General features: G+C 31.9%; 2 protein-coding genes across 2 annotated transcripts in view; both read left to right on the forward strand.

Moving 5' to 3' along the window:
- Nucleotides 1–8,453, forward strand: part of LOC138940664 (uncharacterized) — an 80,742-nt gene extending 72,289 nt beyond the window's left edge. Inside the window, exons 5-9 of the mRNA XM_070309777.1 lie at nucleotides 1,880–2,037; nucleotides 2,442–2,576; nucleotides 3,404–3,594; nucleotides 5,616–5,837; nucleotides 6,714–8,453. Coding sequence (XP_070165878.1) covers nucleotides 1,880–2,037; nucleotides 2,442–2,576; nucleotides 3,404–3,594; nucleotides 5,616–5,837; nucleotides 6,714–6,806 — 799 coding nt within the window. The 3' untranslated portion in view covers nucleotides 6,807–8,453. The remainder of the gene's footprint in view (nucleotides 1–1,879; nucleotides 2,038–2,441; nucleotides 2,577–3,403; nucleotides 3,595–5,615; nucleotides 5,838–6,713) is intronic.
- A 5,996-nt stretch (nucleotides 8,454–14,449) lies between these two features.
- Nucleotides 14,450–15,901, forward strand: LOC138944833 (uncharacterized). The gene has a single exon (XM_070315881.1). It carries the CDS (start codon nucleotides 14,450–14,452, stop codon nucleotides 15,899–15,901), a length of 1,452 nt encoding a protein of 483 aa, XP_070171982.1.
- The last annotated feature ends 1,356 nt before the right edge of the window (nucleotides 15,902–17,257 follow it).

Raw genomic sequence — 17,257 nt, forward strand, 5'->3', positions numbered from 1 at the left:
GATTTCAGCGAATAAGCCGTATAAACATAGGCAACTTTCAACTTTCAACTTTTATTCCTATCTATTACGTATTTAATATTGAAATGCGCTATTGCGTTTCTTAACGCATTACAAATGAACAAAATTAAGATTTAACAAACCATTTATTTTCTTTATTTTTCATATGGCTTTCAAAGTTTATAAAGTTTTTGTTTACATATATAGAATATTTCTGTTCTTTAACATTAAAATTAAATTCATCTCTTATGAATTGTATCTTAACATATAAATATTATGTTTTTGAAAATATAATTTTAATATTAAAATTGAATTTAACAATATAAAATAAGTATTATATTTTCAAAAATATATACTAATATTAAAATTAAATTCATCTTTTATATATATCTTAATATAAATATTATATTTTTGAAAGTATAAAATATCTGGCAAGAGTATTGTAATCGTATGAATTGCGTGTGTCAAATTGAGTGAATGATGTGCGTTTTTTATTGACAATATATATTTGATGTTTAAAGATTAAATATATACATCAAGAAATGATTGAAGAAAAAAAGTAAACGCGAATAATACATATAGACAGATAAAATAGAATATATATAAATAATCTAAAAATAAAAGAACGCAATACGTTTTTTTTTTTAAATCCATGTCTCGTAGCTATAAAGAACTGAAACTGTCCTAAAAAGCTTTTGTTTTACAAAAATGTAATTTGTTCACTACCAAAAAAAAACTTAACAGCACATAACGGGTTTATGAAATTTTTCAAAACGCAAAATATTTCGAGCGTTGTGAATCCGATCAAAACTGCGCAGAAACGCCGTTCGCTTCATAGTAAAAAGGAGCCGAGGCAATTTGCAAGCTTGCAAATTGCTGGTATTTATGGCAAGCGGCAGTTCTGACATCGCGTGAAATCACACGCGTATACGTTCCGCGTCGTGAGATCATAAAGCGAAATTCGCTCGGGCAAAATTTAACTATGTATTATGATCCACAATATTCTCATTTTGATTGCCAGATATATAATATGCATTCGTTAATGTTCAATAATCAATAATAATAGATTACGAGCCAATTGTGAAATAATAGAATAATTATTATCATATTCTTCGAAAAAGATTGATCCTTATGAAAATTTTCTACCCAAGAAATATTTTAATGTACATATATTAAATAATACAACAGTACATTTTTATGATAATTGATTTTTTGTTGATATTTTTATACAGACACACAATATGCATTTATTATTGACTCGCAAAGTGATACCTTTGAAGGAAAAATCTTGAGGGCTGATTTGATCTTAATTTGCTTAAACCGCATTATTCTCTCTCCCTCTCTCTCTCTCTCTCTCTCTCTCTCTCTCTCTCTCTCTGTCTTTGGATACATCTTGAATTATTCAAACCTAATTTATTTTATCGCGCGCCTTTACCTTCAAAGTTTTAAAGAAACAATCGTTTTCTTAAAACCAACACTTCCAGTTCTGACGAATTTCTTGCAAAACTTGACAACGATGATAAATGATAATAATGGTAATTGAAACTCTGAAAATAAGAGATACATACTATGATTGTATTATAATTTATCATTAAGGTAGTAGAATTACAGATACTTACTGATATATAGTTACAGATAGTTATGTAATTGTAAAACGTTAAAGAGAAGAGTAAAGATAGATAAATAATATTTAATAAAGCACACATGTGTGTCGTGCAAGTCGAAAAATATTAAAAAAAATCGTTTGAATAGCAACAAAGATTATAAAATTCTTCTGTATAATACGTTAGTATATGTATGTATGCATGTACCAATAATCCGATTATATGTATATATATTTATGTTAATTTGTATATTTTCCAAAATATCTTTGTATTTGCAGTTATTACGCGTCAACCGCGTTTCCGCCGCGTTTGGCACCACCGTTGAAACGACCGCGTTTGATGCCACCGACACGAGCCCAGCATCCGAAGCTACAGAAACAACAATTGACGGCAAACACTGGCACAACACCCGACTTGAATCAATTGAAAGTGTACAGTAAGTGCTGCGTTTAAAACAATAAGCGCCTTTATTATCCGCGATGTACAATATATGTCAATAAAGCCCTTCACTTCCGCGTTAAGTGTTTTAAAGTCGGAGGCATCGTATTTAAATAATCGCGCATTATGATTATTTGTTCCGAGAAAAATCGGCAATTTTGTCACTGAAAAATTTTAACAACCGTCTCTGATTTGAAAAATAATTAAATATAAAATTAACAAAACGTAATAGGATTTTTTTCATTTGCTGCTCGGTGACGAAAGAGAGTGCTCGTTGATTATAAATTAAAAGAGATATAATAACGATTGTTTGGAGTAGTTTATAATTTATCTTCTCGTAACGCGGAATCCCAAAGCCTCATAGAGCGATGAAGGTTGAGTTTAATTGAAGGTATGTCGTAGGCAATCCAGATATACTGATCTGCGGCAACTGCAGGGAGATGTTCACGGAACTCGGGGAGCTGTTGGAGCACAAGCGGAACTACTGCAAGCTGCGGTTCACATGTAAATGTCACACCTTCAACGGAGCCGCCCCAAGTATGTACTCGAAATAAACTTCGAGGCGCCTCCTTCCGGTACGTAAACGCGCGCTCCGAATCCCACCGGAAGAGATCCAGAATTAATATAATTATCTATCGCTAATTTTAATCGGCCACGTTATTCTCGTCTATCATAATTAATAATTCTTACAAGATAAAAGATTACCGAATCGTTGTAATACGGATCAAAACTTATACTTTATTCGAATCAATATAGATTATTTATTTATTAAATCTCAACTTTTAATTGATTAATATAATTAATGAATAATTTCTTTTTTTTTATGTCGAATTAATTCATATCGCGTATTCCTTGTAATGTATTCATTACGCGAATTAAATGAGCATTTTGTGTTATATTTATATTATTATCATAAATCGTGCAATCGTGCAATCGTGCAATTTCAAATGCCTTAATCATATTAAAATAATTGTATTACATGATACAAATTTCCCTTTCCTTATGGCGGCTCGAATCACGTTATCGCACAAAGAATTAAAAAAAAAGAGACCAAATGAAACAAAATTTATCAAAAATTAACCGAATGTAATTATCGAAATCCAATCGCGAAATATTTTTCGCGATCTTTCAAACAACGACTTAATTTGACAGCACTAAAGTAGATAATAATCTTATATAACTCATTCCAGAATCTGTCTAAAAATCCGTCGAGTAATCTAAAATTTATTCGTTGCGGATGACATGGTGATGGAACTCACTCCCTGAATTTTGTCTTATTTTGATCTTGTTCTAGTTCACTGTGTGAGAGATATATCAACCGCGCTTTCAACTTATTTATTAATGTTTCACTTACACACAAACAGGAGACTCGACGACGGCGTTGCTCTGCGTCCTCTGCAAGTTATCTTTTCCAAGTGCTTGGGAATTGATGGTTCATGCCCAGGCATCCCACATGATCAACATTTACGAGCTGGGCACAAGAGCATCGAGCCCATCGCGGAGTCCTAGTCTTGACCAACCGAAGGAGTCGTCGCCTTCCCCCCAGGATTTCCAGGTTAGTTCTCTTATCTCTCTCTTACATCCTGTCTATGATTTATTATTTACGCCCACGTCATGCAGCAATATTTTACAAAATCGCGCAACCTGAACTGAAGAATTAATAGTTTCCGCCTCTCGGGCATTGCGAAAGGTGGAACGAACAACTAGAAAGAAGTTTATCCTCAAAACAATCCGTAATAATGGAAAATTTTCTATCTGAATAAAAATGTGTGTTTATTTCATTTTTATTGTTTGTGATTATATTATTGTCGGTAATAGTAATTATAAATGGCAACTTTGATAATTGTATTTATTTATTAATATAATATTGCAATATACATCAATGGAAATATGTATTACAATATCAACAACTCACAAGGTTTCTTGTCCGCGGATTATATTTAATCTATTGGTCAGTAGCTAATTAACGAATATTTGAAATTGTTTTCAAACTGCTGCGCGCGCATTTTTCGAGTGATTAAAACGTGAAATTAAGGGAAATATTTGCGCTCTCGTAGATACATTATCCAACACGATGCGATCGATTTATTTAAATAAGTAACATTCTCTCACTTTTATTAAGTAATTTGTATTTTATCATCAACCAATGATTATATTACTTACTGATTAATATTGATACCGATGACTGTTACTGTTATTGATTATTGTAAATTTCACGAGTGAGTTATATTCCAAAATTTATTTTCTTTTTTTATATATATGAGATATATTCGTTAATTCTCTTATATATTTTGTGACGTGTCTCAAGTATAATCAATAGAGTTTATACTGATAGCATTTCAAAAATTTTAAATTTATCTAAGATATCTCAATATTATTATATATATATTCCTGCTATTTCTTTAATTATAATTTAATTTGCCTGATCTAATAATACATAACGAGTAATGAATTGAACTGTTGAACCTTAGCTACAGAAAGACTGATCTTGCTATCTGACTTATTTTTCACATCAACATCATCTTTCTCTTTCCATTTCTCTCTCACTCTCTGTCTCGTTTCCTCCTCTTTCTGCAAAACGACACGTGGTCTTCCGTCACATTTATCGGTATGTTGTCATGACAAGATCCGAGGAGGCAACAAAGAGGCATCGCGATGCTTCGCGACGGTTCAGACACGAGATATATCCGTGGACGACGGAGCAGACAATCTTCCCGACGACGTGCGTGACGTGCACGATTTCCACGAAGTACAGTGGCGAAGTAAGGGGATGCGCTTGCACTCGGCAAAAGCAACCCCAGTGACCGACGCGAAATACGTCGATTCCATCGAGGCTAACTCTGGGGTTGACGTATCGACAGAGAAACATATGACGAAGTAATATTTTTCCGCGCCCCCTCGGGTGATGGCATTTTCCCGCCACTCGCTCAACATCTCCTCTTAACAGTTTTTCTCATCGACAGATAGCAAAATCTAAAATTGTACATTTTGATGTTAAGTATCGCAGAAATTATTCGCTTCTGCCATTTTATTGTATCGTCTTTATATACAATATGTATATAATAATAGAACAGACGACTCTTTATCTAGCGATTTTTCTTTTCTATTCATTTTTTTTTTTATATATACTCTACGACAGTAGTATTATATTATCAGAAAATGTGCTGTATTAGAATAAAAAGTATGCATTATGCAGAAAAAAATATAGAGAATAAAATTATAACAAAACAATCTCATTAACATGACATTTTTAATTTAAATATATTTGTTATATTAGTTATATCAAGTCTCTTTATCAAATATTATTTAAAATGTGCATAATAAAATAGTAAATTTAATCAAACTGATTTTGAATGAAACACGAGAATATTTTATGAAGGATAAAATTTCTAGTAATAATTGTAACGTATGGTACGTACTAATTAACAAACTCTCCAGTAGCACATGACATTATTACAATTTTTCGTCACATTCTTTTACAAGGATGAATGATCCTGACAAAGACACGTTTGTTAATCGGTTTGTCGTCTACGATAATCTCGCGTAACGGTATTGATCTAACGGAATCTATGACAGGAAATCAAGTCTACGGATTGCGAAGAACGCGCGGAGGAGGAGGAACTTGATGGACACGAGTTAATACCGTCCCCAGACAGTGGCAAGTCAACGGATAACGAAGCGGCTCTATCGCCAATCAAGATTCGATCTGACGTAAACGGGATGGATCACGAGGATTGCGACGAATTGATCCATGTCGAGAATACCACGCAGGCATGCATCATGCATACTTTAAGCATTGTAAGTTATGACTTTTATTTTATTTATTTCTTTTTATTTTATATACATGAAGATTTCACGAGAATCGGTAAACATCCTTTCAAATATGAATATTAGAAATCAAATAAAAAAGATGACTTTTTCGTAGAAATTAGTTGAAAATTGATTAAATGAGACAAATTATTTGCTATTATCGAATTTTTTTTCTTAATAAGTTTCTAAAATTTTGTACTATTATTTCTATATAATATTAGTTTATTTTATTGTATTATAATATTATATAAATGCAAGGAGTGTGAAACATTTGTAGTTAAGGCAATGAGAAATATATATAAGAGACAGACACTTTTTTTGCCTATTGGTGAAAAGATTCTCGGCATGACGCGCGATCGAAAATGACACGATAGCGGAAACATGGTCTTTAGGACCATGCGTCTTGTCATGAGAATCGTAAAGAACGCAAAGATCTAATGGATTCAGCATGGCGGCCTTAATGACAGGCGTCGCTCTCGTCACACAGCAGTTAAAAGCAGTCATTCACAATAGAAAAACGTTCTTCTCGCGTGCATATTAACAAGAGTCGTAAATCGGTGTTGTTAGCGCCAACGAAAACCAGAACAACAACGGTGACAGTAATGTCGTCACGATTTCTTTCTTTTTCCGCGCGATAAATCGTACTGTTGTAATTTTCATTAAGAATAGGTAATAAATAGTGACTGTCCAAGCTTCGAATTTTTCAATATGTAAACTTTGACATTCGTGAAATCTAGATACTAGAAGAATATCGAACTTGATACTCTAATTCAGAAATATTAGGGCCTTTATTAATCTCTTTCTTCATAATTTTCATGATAAAATACTAGGTAGTTATTAAAATGATTTTGCTTGTTGTTACAGGATTCTTCTTTGGAACTGAATTCTGATACGAACTCGAGAACAACTTCTGGAACGGTGATGGCCTTGACCAATGGTTCATTATCGAAGGAATAAATGAGAAATAACAATAATTAAAAAGAAAAGATTCAAAGAAAATTCAACGGAACGGTCTTCCCCGGCCAACCAACGAGACATATCGATCTCCTTTAAGGATTACGCACCTGTTTGTATATAGCTTAATCGCCTAACAAATTATTCAGGATCGCTAGATCCCGTGGTCTATGCCGGCTGATCAAATATCGATCATCTTCCCAAAAACGAAAAAAATATCAGTTCTATTCTGGACTTTTTTCATACATTTGTAATTTCGTTTCAAAATTTCATTGAGAACAAATTGAGAAGCTTAATGTTGTATGAATTCAGATTGGCTTAAATTACTTAGAGATTATTTGTGTAGCAATGTTGATTGGTACGTGATTTAATTTTGTGGATCTTTAATTTTTTACGTCATTTAACGAATCTATATATTTTTCTTAAACTGTTGTATTGATCAAAATTACGTTGTCTTTTTTAAAAATATGAGATTTTTCAGATGTTTGACATTTGAATCTCTTAAAGTCTTAAAATCTCTTAAATTATTGAATTTTAATACTTATAGGTATTAAAATTCTTATTTTTAAATGCATTTGTTTATTATAAAATTAAAAAATTTTTTAATTATAAATTTTGAGATCTACAAATTCTCAAATTCTGTTTATTTAGCTTTTAAACATTTAAAATTTATCAATCGCAAGATCTTAAATCATGTAACGCAATTGTGTAAATCGCAAAAAATGTTTCTTGAGAAATAATTTATATATTTAGAAAATTCTATATACACAATGTATAAGTTGATTATTATTCTCAATGATATGAAATCAAGTGCTTTTAGTCATTTCGATGGCAAAAGCGTTGAAAATAAAGATATTTGTGGACAAAATATTAGCTAAACAAAATCACATCAATGGATTTAACTTATCAGAAATCTTAGTCATTATTTATTTACCAGTTGTTATCTTGAATGAAGACTAATTAATATATTAATAAATCTTCGATATAATTATATCATTAATAACTAGTAAATAAATAATTTATTATTGGCAAATTTGTTTCCTAAGAAAACGAAGAAACGTTATATTACTTCCTTTTGTAGCACAGTCGCACATACGTATGTGTATGTAGATTAAATAGAGATTGTCACTTTAATTATTCATGAAAGGACATATCTTTCGATAAACAATGGTGTCGATGGCGAACTAATAACTGAATTACGTTATATAAATTTAAATTGTAATTGTTATTAAAAAAACAACTCCATTTCTCCGTTGTTATCTATTCTAAAATTTTATTTTGAAATTTTTTCCACCATTTATACTGTACGAAATTTAAACAATTGTTGCTTATTTTAAGAAGGAAAGATAGTACAAAGAAAGCGAGAGATTTTATTTTGGCGGCTATATTAATTTTATATTATTACAACTCTCTCTTTTTATTATTATTATATGTTAAAGATGTTTAAAATGTGCAGTTTAGATATATATTATTTTAAATTTTAAGCACAATTCTTGCTTCTTTAAATATATTTTACAGATCTGTTAATTCCGATTTAAAATAAACATTGATAGATTTAAGCCTGTGTGTGACATTCTATAAATCAGATTCTATAAGTGCATATTAATTTATAAATGCAATTCTCTCTCTCTTTCTCTCTCTCTCTCTCTCTATATATATATATATATATATATATATATTTGAATTTTTCGCAGAGGAAAAGATCCGCGAACTTAGAAATTTATAAATACATAAATTCAACAGTTTTCATTATATATTATTTTTAGTCCGGACTTTATTTATAATCCTTATTTAATTCTTAGTTTAAAAACGGCTATAAGAATCAAAATAGTTATATGTATACGAATATGATATAAATTGTTATATTGTTTTAAAACGATATATAATAAACGAATGTTTTTAGAAGAGAAAATTTATTTTTATTTAATTTTTATTCTTTTCCAGCCTTTGTTAACGATTTGCCATCGACAGTCTCTGTAGTTTATGCATATCAGAGATCTAGTCATCTCATTTTTTTAAATATCCTGTACAATTCGTAAATGTAACGCAATTGTGAAAAAACAAACATTATCGACAGCCGGGAAAAAATCGGTCGAGCTTTTTCGAAGCCTGACGCGCTTCTCTTTCTGCGTTTTTTTCTCTGTGCAAAACGAACAACATAATATTTATTATGTCACGACTAGATGGTAGCGACAAGAGTTATTTGTTTATAGCCCCGTATATAAACAATGTTTTATGGATTATTAATGTCTAAATAAAATATATTACGTCTTTTAAATCGTTTTCTCTTTCCCTTTTTACCCATTTTGTATAATGCAACTTGATGCCCTACAATCTCATCCATGATAATTATATCTCTCAAAGTTACGTAATCTTTAAGATATTTGAAATACATATAAATGTTTCTTTCCTATTTCAACGTTCTCCAGCATTGTAACATTTTATTAATAAAGATAGCCGATAGAAATGAAAAGTTGCTTAGTTTTTAATAAATAACTGACAAATACGCACACAACTCCTAATTAGAACTACTTTTTAACGACATGCCAAAGGGAAAGGAATTTCGTAGTTCTCGGCACGTTCACTTCTTTGCGAGCACGTTCATCCCTTCATACGGCACCTAATTACTGCGAGATATCGCGAGACATTACAACGCTTTCCGCGGTTATTCGTCTTCAACAAGAGGCTCGTTACACAAAGATTTCACCCCCCCTGTTAACCTCTCGACGTTACGTTTAATAAGTCCGTTTGTTCCTCCAATTAAAAGTTACAGTCTAGTAGCCGTATAATGATGTGTCGTATTGTGATCTTATTTGTTTTGCGAATCAGTTGTATGCGCGTAAAATGATGTTCCCCAGGGATGCTCTTGCAGTATAAATACGTTTGTACATACGTGTCACGAGATAATTATTGTTTCATCGTTACAGAATTACCGACCATATAATCAATTCACGATTAATTAACAATACGTTGAAATTTTATTTACAGTTTTTCTTTTATCGAACTTTGTTATTACTCGAATTTGTTATATAAATAGAACGGATAATTGACGATGATAAAGAAATTTGAGTTGATCCTTAGTATTTTGTAAAGTAAAGAAGAAATTTTTTTCTCTAAGGCGATACACGCACATTGCGATTGTGTTACGCTTTCATATCGATGTATGTTTTCTGTAAAAGATCATTTTACTCAAGTTAATAACGCGCAAACATTATTCAGAAAAAATATGTAATCGATATTATGTACTATGATCATTTTGAATTAAGAAATAAAATTCATGTCTCTTTGTATAATCTACATCTCGTGTCTTCTTTGTATCCAAGAATGTCTAGTTGCTGCATTTTACGTAACTACATTGAAGTGAAACTGCAGCTGTACATGCGATAGAGAAATTTCCTGGCATATGTTTTAAACACGAAAATCCTGAATGCATTCTGCAAGCGATCAAGCTTTATCTATTTAATATTTAATATTATTTATATGTTTTATAGATCAATTTTAAAAAAAGTAAAAAAAGAAAAACAGAAAATTAGAATTCTTGTTATAATTAAATAGAAAAAGACTTTTTTAAACAAAATAATTTATAAAAGTCATTCTCTATGTAATATCGTTCCTATATCGATTTTCTTGTGAATTAGCAAGCTTTTGTATTTATCAAACTAGCAGAGTCATCTTTTGCAGGCGCGCATCTAGTGGATAATGCAGAATTTACATTGCGTTCAATATCAGATGTATGCACGTACATAGCTTTGTCAGAAATCTATCATGTCGATGAAAATATTATTTTTTTCTTATCGATCTTCTTTTTGACTGATTTTTTTCTTTCTTTTCCTTCTCTGCTCTTCGTAAGATAAGACACTTTGTAGAGAAAAAATATTTTTTTAATATATAAGATATATGCGATAACGAGAGAAGAGAAAACAAAAAAAAAGGATACTATTTTACAGTTTGTGGCAAATTAAAATTTATAAAGAATCATTTTTTACTGCGAATCAGTTTTGCAAAATTTTACAGCACAATTCATATATTAAAGAGAGTTTAATTAATATATATATATATAGCTAACTAATAATAAATTAAAATGTGGAAGAAAACAAATCCGAAGATAAATAAAGAATAAGGTTTGTTACTTATATGCTTTAGTCTCTAAAGCTTAATTTGGGAAAGTTATTTCGAATACTAACAATGTAGAAATTGATGTGTAGATATTTTTATCAAAGAAAGAATAATTCCTAATTAACAAAATTTGAAATATTTAATCAATTTAGCATGATCTTGGAATTTAATTTATCATCATCCTGTGTGCCTAAATATCAGCATTTCTGCAAATTTTAGTAATAAATTTAGTAACATGTTCCGTTTACTTCACTCATAGTTATTGTGTTTGTTGGTCGGCGCAACTGTTTATCTATCATTCGGTACAAGTCTTACAGTTAAAAAGTGATGAGCAATTGTGAACGGTAGTTAACTCTCTGGTAGAGGGGTAAACATGTTTCACCTGCGATAACTGAGCGGTATGCAGGTATGAAGCCGGGGTAAACCGGAATTCGTGAACTACTGTGCGGTAGTAATCAGAGTCACTCCGAACAGCGAAGGACATTCGCCAGGCAGACAACAGGTAACTCTTACTGAAATACTTCTTATTAATTTTCTTTCGATAATTTTAATACATTTTTTTCTTGCTAGATGCAAATAATTATATCCTTCATATTTTCCTTATTATCATATATTTTTTTCTATTTGTTTCAATTTAAAAGATAGCGTCTTTGTTTATTCCATGCACATTTAAAAAAAAATGCGATCTTCTTCTTACGTAGCAAATTTTATAAATTTTTTCGTAAATTTGAAAAATTCTATACTGTATTTACTAATATATTACACGCACGCATACACACACACACACACACATACACATACATACATATTCTATGCATGCATAGAACAGATTGTTAAATGTCCCAAATACTATTTTTTTAGAATATCGTGTTAGCATTATGATATAATTTTAATATAATATACACATGCTTTTAGATTTTGGTATAACAATATATTAAACAAGAGAGACAAAGAAACAATTAAATTAATGAAAAGAAAAACAATTAAGCTAATTAAACCTATATGTATATCGAAAATGGTATTATTAAAGAGCGACGAAATATTATATTTAATCATGTACGGATGGTAGATAAAATAATTATATTTGCGTTGGCAAAATAATTATAAATAATAAAATTTGTATTTAATGTAAACAAGTACAGATTTTGAATTTATAACAGAAATCTTTCATTATATTAAACCATATTTGCACACACTTCTCGCATATCGGAACAGATTCCGATATGGTTACAATTCGGTGGCTTGTAATTCGGTTGAATTATCGTTGCTTTAATTTAACTACATATATTAACATTAATTAACTAAACTATTAATTAATCAATTTATATAAAAGGTTTTACAAAAGTAAGTATATAATCGCATGTAGAACTAAAATTTTTTATTATAAATTTGTATTTAATAATAACGTTTTCTTCATTTAAATATTTTTACAATTTAATAATCGATAGTATTTAAACGTTCTTTGACATTTAAGCAGTAATGCAATAATATAATCTAAAAACATTTAATTATCGAAACTCTAAGCCGCAAAGTGAGTTAAAAACACAGGCAAATTACAATGATCCATCCGTTGTACAATTTTTATAATATAATTTTAATTTATATATTAATATTATAATACAATCGTTTTATTATTCTCATAGTTCTTATGCTTTTTAAAATTGTATTAAATTTTTTGAAGTGCTACAACAGATAATTAAATTTTAAAACTAATATATATATATATTGTATATATATATGTGTGTGTGTGTGTGCGCGCGCGTGCGCATTGATATGAATGTTATAGCGAAATGCAGAAGATCGAAAAAATTTCCAAACTTACTTATTAGCAGATATTTAAAATCTCTATTTTCTTTTCTATCTCGAATACATCAGCCGTTTCGCGTTTTTAAAAACGATGATGTTGCCGCTACGCGTCGCGTTCTCCATGTTCCAATTTTCGACGCGGTAGGCATTAACTTCCAATTTCATCGCGACGATGTTGCATGGCTAATTAAAAAGATTCTTAATTAAGAGCGAAACGATCTTGTTTGTGCCTAACTGTAAACCGCGGATATAACTGTGCGACGCCTTGATAACGGAGCGTAAGATCGTTGTCCTGCTGCAGATTTGTTCCGCTACATCGCCGGAGATACCGACCTTTTGCTCGACGGTCGTTTGTTAGCGATGCTGCTCACAATAACAGAGAGCGTGCTTATAACTGTGGTAAAAAATGACTCAACGTAACCGGAAGCTTCCAACGTTTGCCAATAAGATTCTGCCTCTATGAAACGGTACTACTAGCTTTTTATTCATGATAATCTTGTATCGATCAGGGTTGCACGAAATATAGAAGATTAATCTTGATATTGTCGTCTCGTCTCGAAATTCGAGACAAGATCAAGACGAGATTTTTAATTAGTTATCAAGATTAAGATTGTAAATGACATAAATATAGTAATAATTATCTCAAGTTATTGTATATTATAAAAGTTATATTATGTTAAATATTAATTTAAACAAAATTCTTCATATTTTTACGAATATTGTCTTGCCTTGAGTCTTATGCAATTCAAGATACCGATGATATAATCGTGTAATTTTCTTTCTACTTTTGCACGAGTGTTTTTGAGATTCTTTATCAGAGAGTCGAATTTCTCCTATTAAGCGTATTATAAGTAACAAAGAATTTACGAAGAAAGGAAAAAGACAAATAAAAATTTGTGTAAAAAAGCAAAAATTGTTAAGTACAATATAATATACATAAATGCAAAATTTAAAAAGATGATTATATCTAATTCTCTATACGTGAACAATTTTATTACCACAATTTTGAAGTGAAAATCACGTGAAACATTGAACTTTCGTCGATGGGAATCAGATGTGATTTCGAGCTATGGTAAACATGCTCGGGCGAACAATCATCCGGATGGATCTCGAGTCGACCGGAACTCGGGCATAATACTACGGAAACGGTCCGGGAAATTATATTTGTCATGGAGAATCGGCCGTGTCTACATTGGAGGACGATTCGATGCGATCTCTGACCGCACGAAACCCACAGCGACCGGACGAAACGGTCATTCAATGTGTATCGCCGGCTTTTTTAAAGCCATGCGTTTCGATGAAAAGTGCCGGTGATATTCACGGTTACGTTCAAAGTGGAAGCGAACAATCAGACCGATATACGTTAACTTCGCACGTAGAAGAGGAATCCGGGAAAGTTTAATTTGATCGCTCTGATGGATCCCACGAATCGGTCGAACTCTTTAATTAATATTAATCGCTATTATTAATTTTTTATTTTACTTATAATTTATATTTTTAGCATGTTTTTACTAAATAAGTGAATACACGATAATTCTATATGCGTTGTAGTATTTTAAAATAAATAAAATATAATATTCTCCTCTTTTCTCTTTTTCTCAGACTAAGAATATTCATCAAAAATTTAAATAATACGAATAATTTAATCTTAGAGAACATTTTAACAATAAATAGAATATATAAATATAAAATATATGTATTAATAATGTTTGAATTTTTAGATTATGACGATGCGCTTATCGACCATGTGTCCCTTAATCTTTCTGCTGGTTGGAGTTAACGCGGCCGGCATTGGTGAGGCTTGGCAAATTACACCGTATCTAAAATCCGTCTATCCGGATCATTCCTTTTGGCCACGATCGGACTCTTCAGCATTCGATATCCGCACCGTGAGCGGAGTAGGTCATTTAATTCCGTTCGACGAATCGCGAGACGTTCGTATTAAGAACGAAAACCTCGAGCATTTCCAGAAACTTTTGGAGGATTCATCTTATAGCGATGACTTCATTCTCCCTCATCAAGGGGATGACAAAAATACACATATCCAGAAAACATTGCGGAAAACACGTATGACGAAAATTTTACACGCAGATGAGGAGGACAATGACGATGACGAGCCATTTATAAAGGAGACCAAAGAAATCGCACGTATTCGTAGACAAGCGGAGAACGAGACGAGCATGGAAAAGATCTCGACGGCCAAGAGCGTACGCGAGGCTCGCCTGAATTCACCTGAAACATGGTCGACTTCGGTGCAACCGATCTCGGTCGAATTTCGTCATCGTATCCCGTTGGATCAGGTGATCCGGCAACAGCAGGAGGAAGAAGAAGCCGCCGCTCTATCCAACAGCTATCGGAGACATCAAGCGCCACGAGCGGACTTTGTAACGGGTCAGCATTTTCGACGAAACTATCCAGAATATCGCGAGTCCAGGGATATGCCGGTTACCAAGAGCTACGACGACTACGACCAGATGTCTTGGTACAGGAACGCGATACGCGAGAGGGATTACGAGTATCCGTCGTATCGTCGAGGATATAGCTACCACTATCCCGATCGCTACCGGATGGAGAGAGATTATTACGCGCGTCTGCCGAACGATCAATATTACTACGATCGTTACGATCGTTACAGAGAGGATGATTTCGATCTCTACGGTAGAAATCGACCCACTCCAAAGCCCAGACGGATCATCTACTATGCTACCTTGCCGGAGGTTGTGAGAAAGCCGGTAGATCTGAGAAATTATCCACGATACGACAAGACATCGATCGCGCGAGACGTTGCTCATAAACGCGTACCTGGTAACGTCGATCCCGGCAGGTATCGATACAGACAGTCATATGACAGCTACGATCCGTACGCGAAGAGGTCGAGCTATTACGATCGTCCCTACGAATATCCCGAGAGCGACTCGCGACGGGTCAGGGTGTCGACCAAGGAGAATTTGAGCAGCGAGCGAAAGGTGAGCAATCTCATTGCTATCAGGGACAACGGCGGCAAACTACCCTGGCCCGTGCAGATTGGCACGAAAGTCAGTATTAAGGACGACGAGAGGATTCCCGGCCGAAAGATCTTTGGCGAATCGAACGGTAGCTACGACAGGTTCCAGAGCGCGCAGTTACAAAAAGCCCCGGATGCCACGGGATCCAGCGAACTCCAAAGCGACAATTAACCAGGGTTGGGAACGTTACTCTATAAAAGTAACGCGTTACCGTTACCGTTATTTTTTGTAAAAAGTAACGAGTTACCGTTACCGTTACTTAAAAAGTAACGATTCGTTACTTTTCCGTTATGTTTTTGTTTTTTGTAATGCTAAAATAAGCTATTGGATTATAAAATTATTTAGTAATCAATATTAAATGTAATAATCTATGTTACAATTAAAAACTCTAAATTTGTCACTATATAGCAAGCGCTTTTTATATTAAACTTATTTAATGATTCTAATTTTTTATATTAATATCTTTACTTTTTAATATACTTATCTTTATAAGAATTTAAATTGTAATTTACAAATTTCAATTTTGTTGAAAATTTTTATCAGACATTATTTTTAAATATTGATAAGAGAAATATTGATATTATTAAGAATGTATCCCAATATTCATTGTCAGTATTGTAAAATCTATAATTTACGTTACTATAGATTTTCAGTACTGGCAGTGACTATCAGAATGCAGCCTATGATAGAAGGCAACAAAATATTTTTCAAAAAATACATCTATTGAATAGATATAAGATAATAAAAACCAAAATATAACGATAAAAGTAACGGCTAATTCGTTACCGTTACTGTAAAAATGTAACGACGTTACCGTTATCGTTACAAACAGAAAAAAGTAACGATCGTTAACGAAAAAAAGTAACTGTAACGGTAACGACGTTACAAGTAACGCGTTACTTCCCAACCCTGCAATTAACATACACACACGCGTTGAGCACACATGATATGCTTATTTATATAAAATAAAAAATTTAATTCTAACTCGAGTTCCTCTAGTTTGAGGAAACTGCGTCATCACCGATGGTTCTTCAAACATTACCAAATAATCACGATAAATAAAGAACGATTCCATAGTATACACTATTGAAATGATATTAAATATATATAGTAAATATTGAAATATATAATAATTACAAGAAAAAAGATAATAATTACTGCATTTAAAAAATTTTTTAAATCCGATGTGTTACGATACTTAATTTTATCAAAGCACTTAACCCGTCAAATATTTCAAAAGCGGTCTTTTAGAAAATAGAAAGATTATATAATGTTCAAAATACACGATTTATTTTTACAGACAGGCATTCAATTTCGATATTTGACATTGATTGTTCAATATTATTATAGAACATCGTAGGACACATTATCATTGTATAATTTTTCGATTCCATATAGATATACAGATACATTATTTTGAGCAAGATATAAGATAAGATTAATCATTTTTGTCTATTATTATTTAGAAAAAATAAATAGCGCGCATTTCATATTTCATATATAACACACATATAATATTCTAATAAT

This window comes from Polyergus mexicanus, unplaced genomic scaffold, assembly GCF_030449975.1.
Source record: "Polyergus mexicanus isolate NDT 795.1 unplaced genomic scaffold, iyPolMexi1.0 SCAF_2, whole genome shotgun sequence".
In the NCBI taxonomy this organism is placed as follows: domain Eukaryota; kingdom Metazoa; phylum Arthropoda; class Insecta; order Hymenoptera; family Formicidae; genus Polyergus; species Polyergus mexicanus.

What these genes read in the sequence shown, in the direction of transcription:
- LOC138944833 (XM_070315881.1), top strand. Translation starts at nt 14,450, where the DNA reads ATGACGATGCGCTTATCGACCATGTGTCCCTTAATCTTTCTGCTGGTT.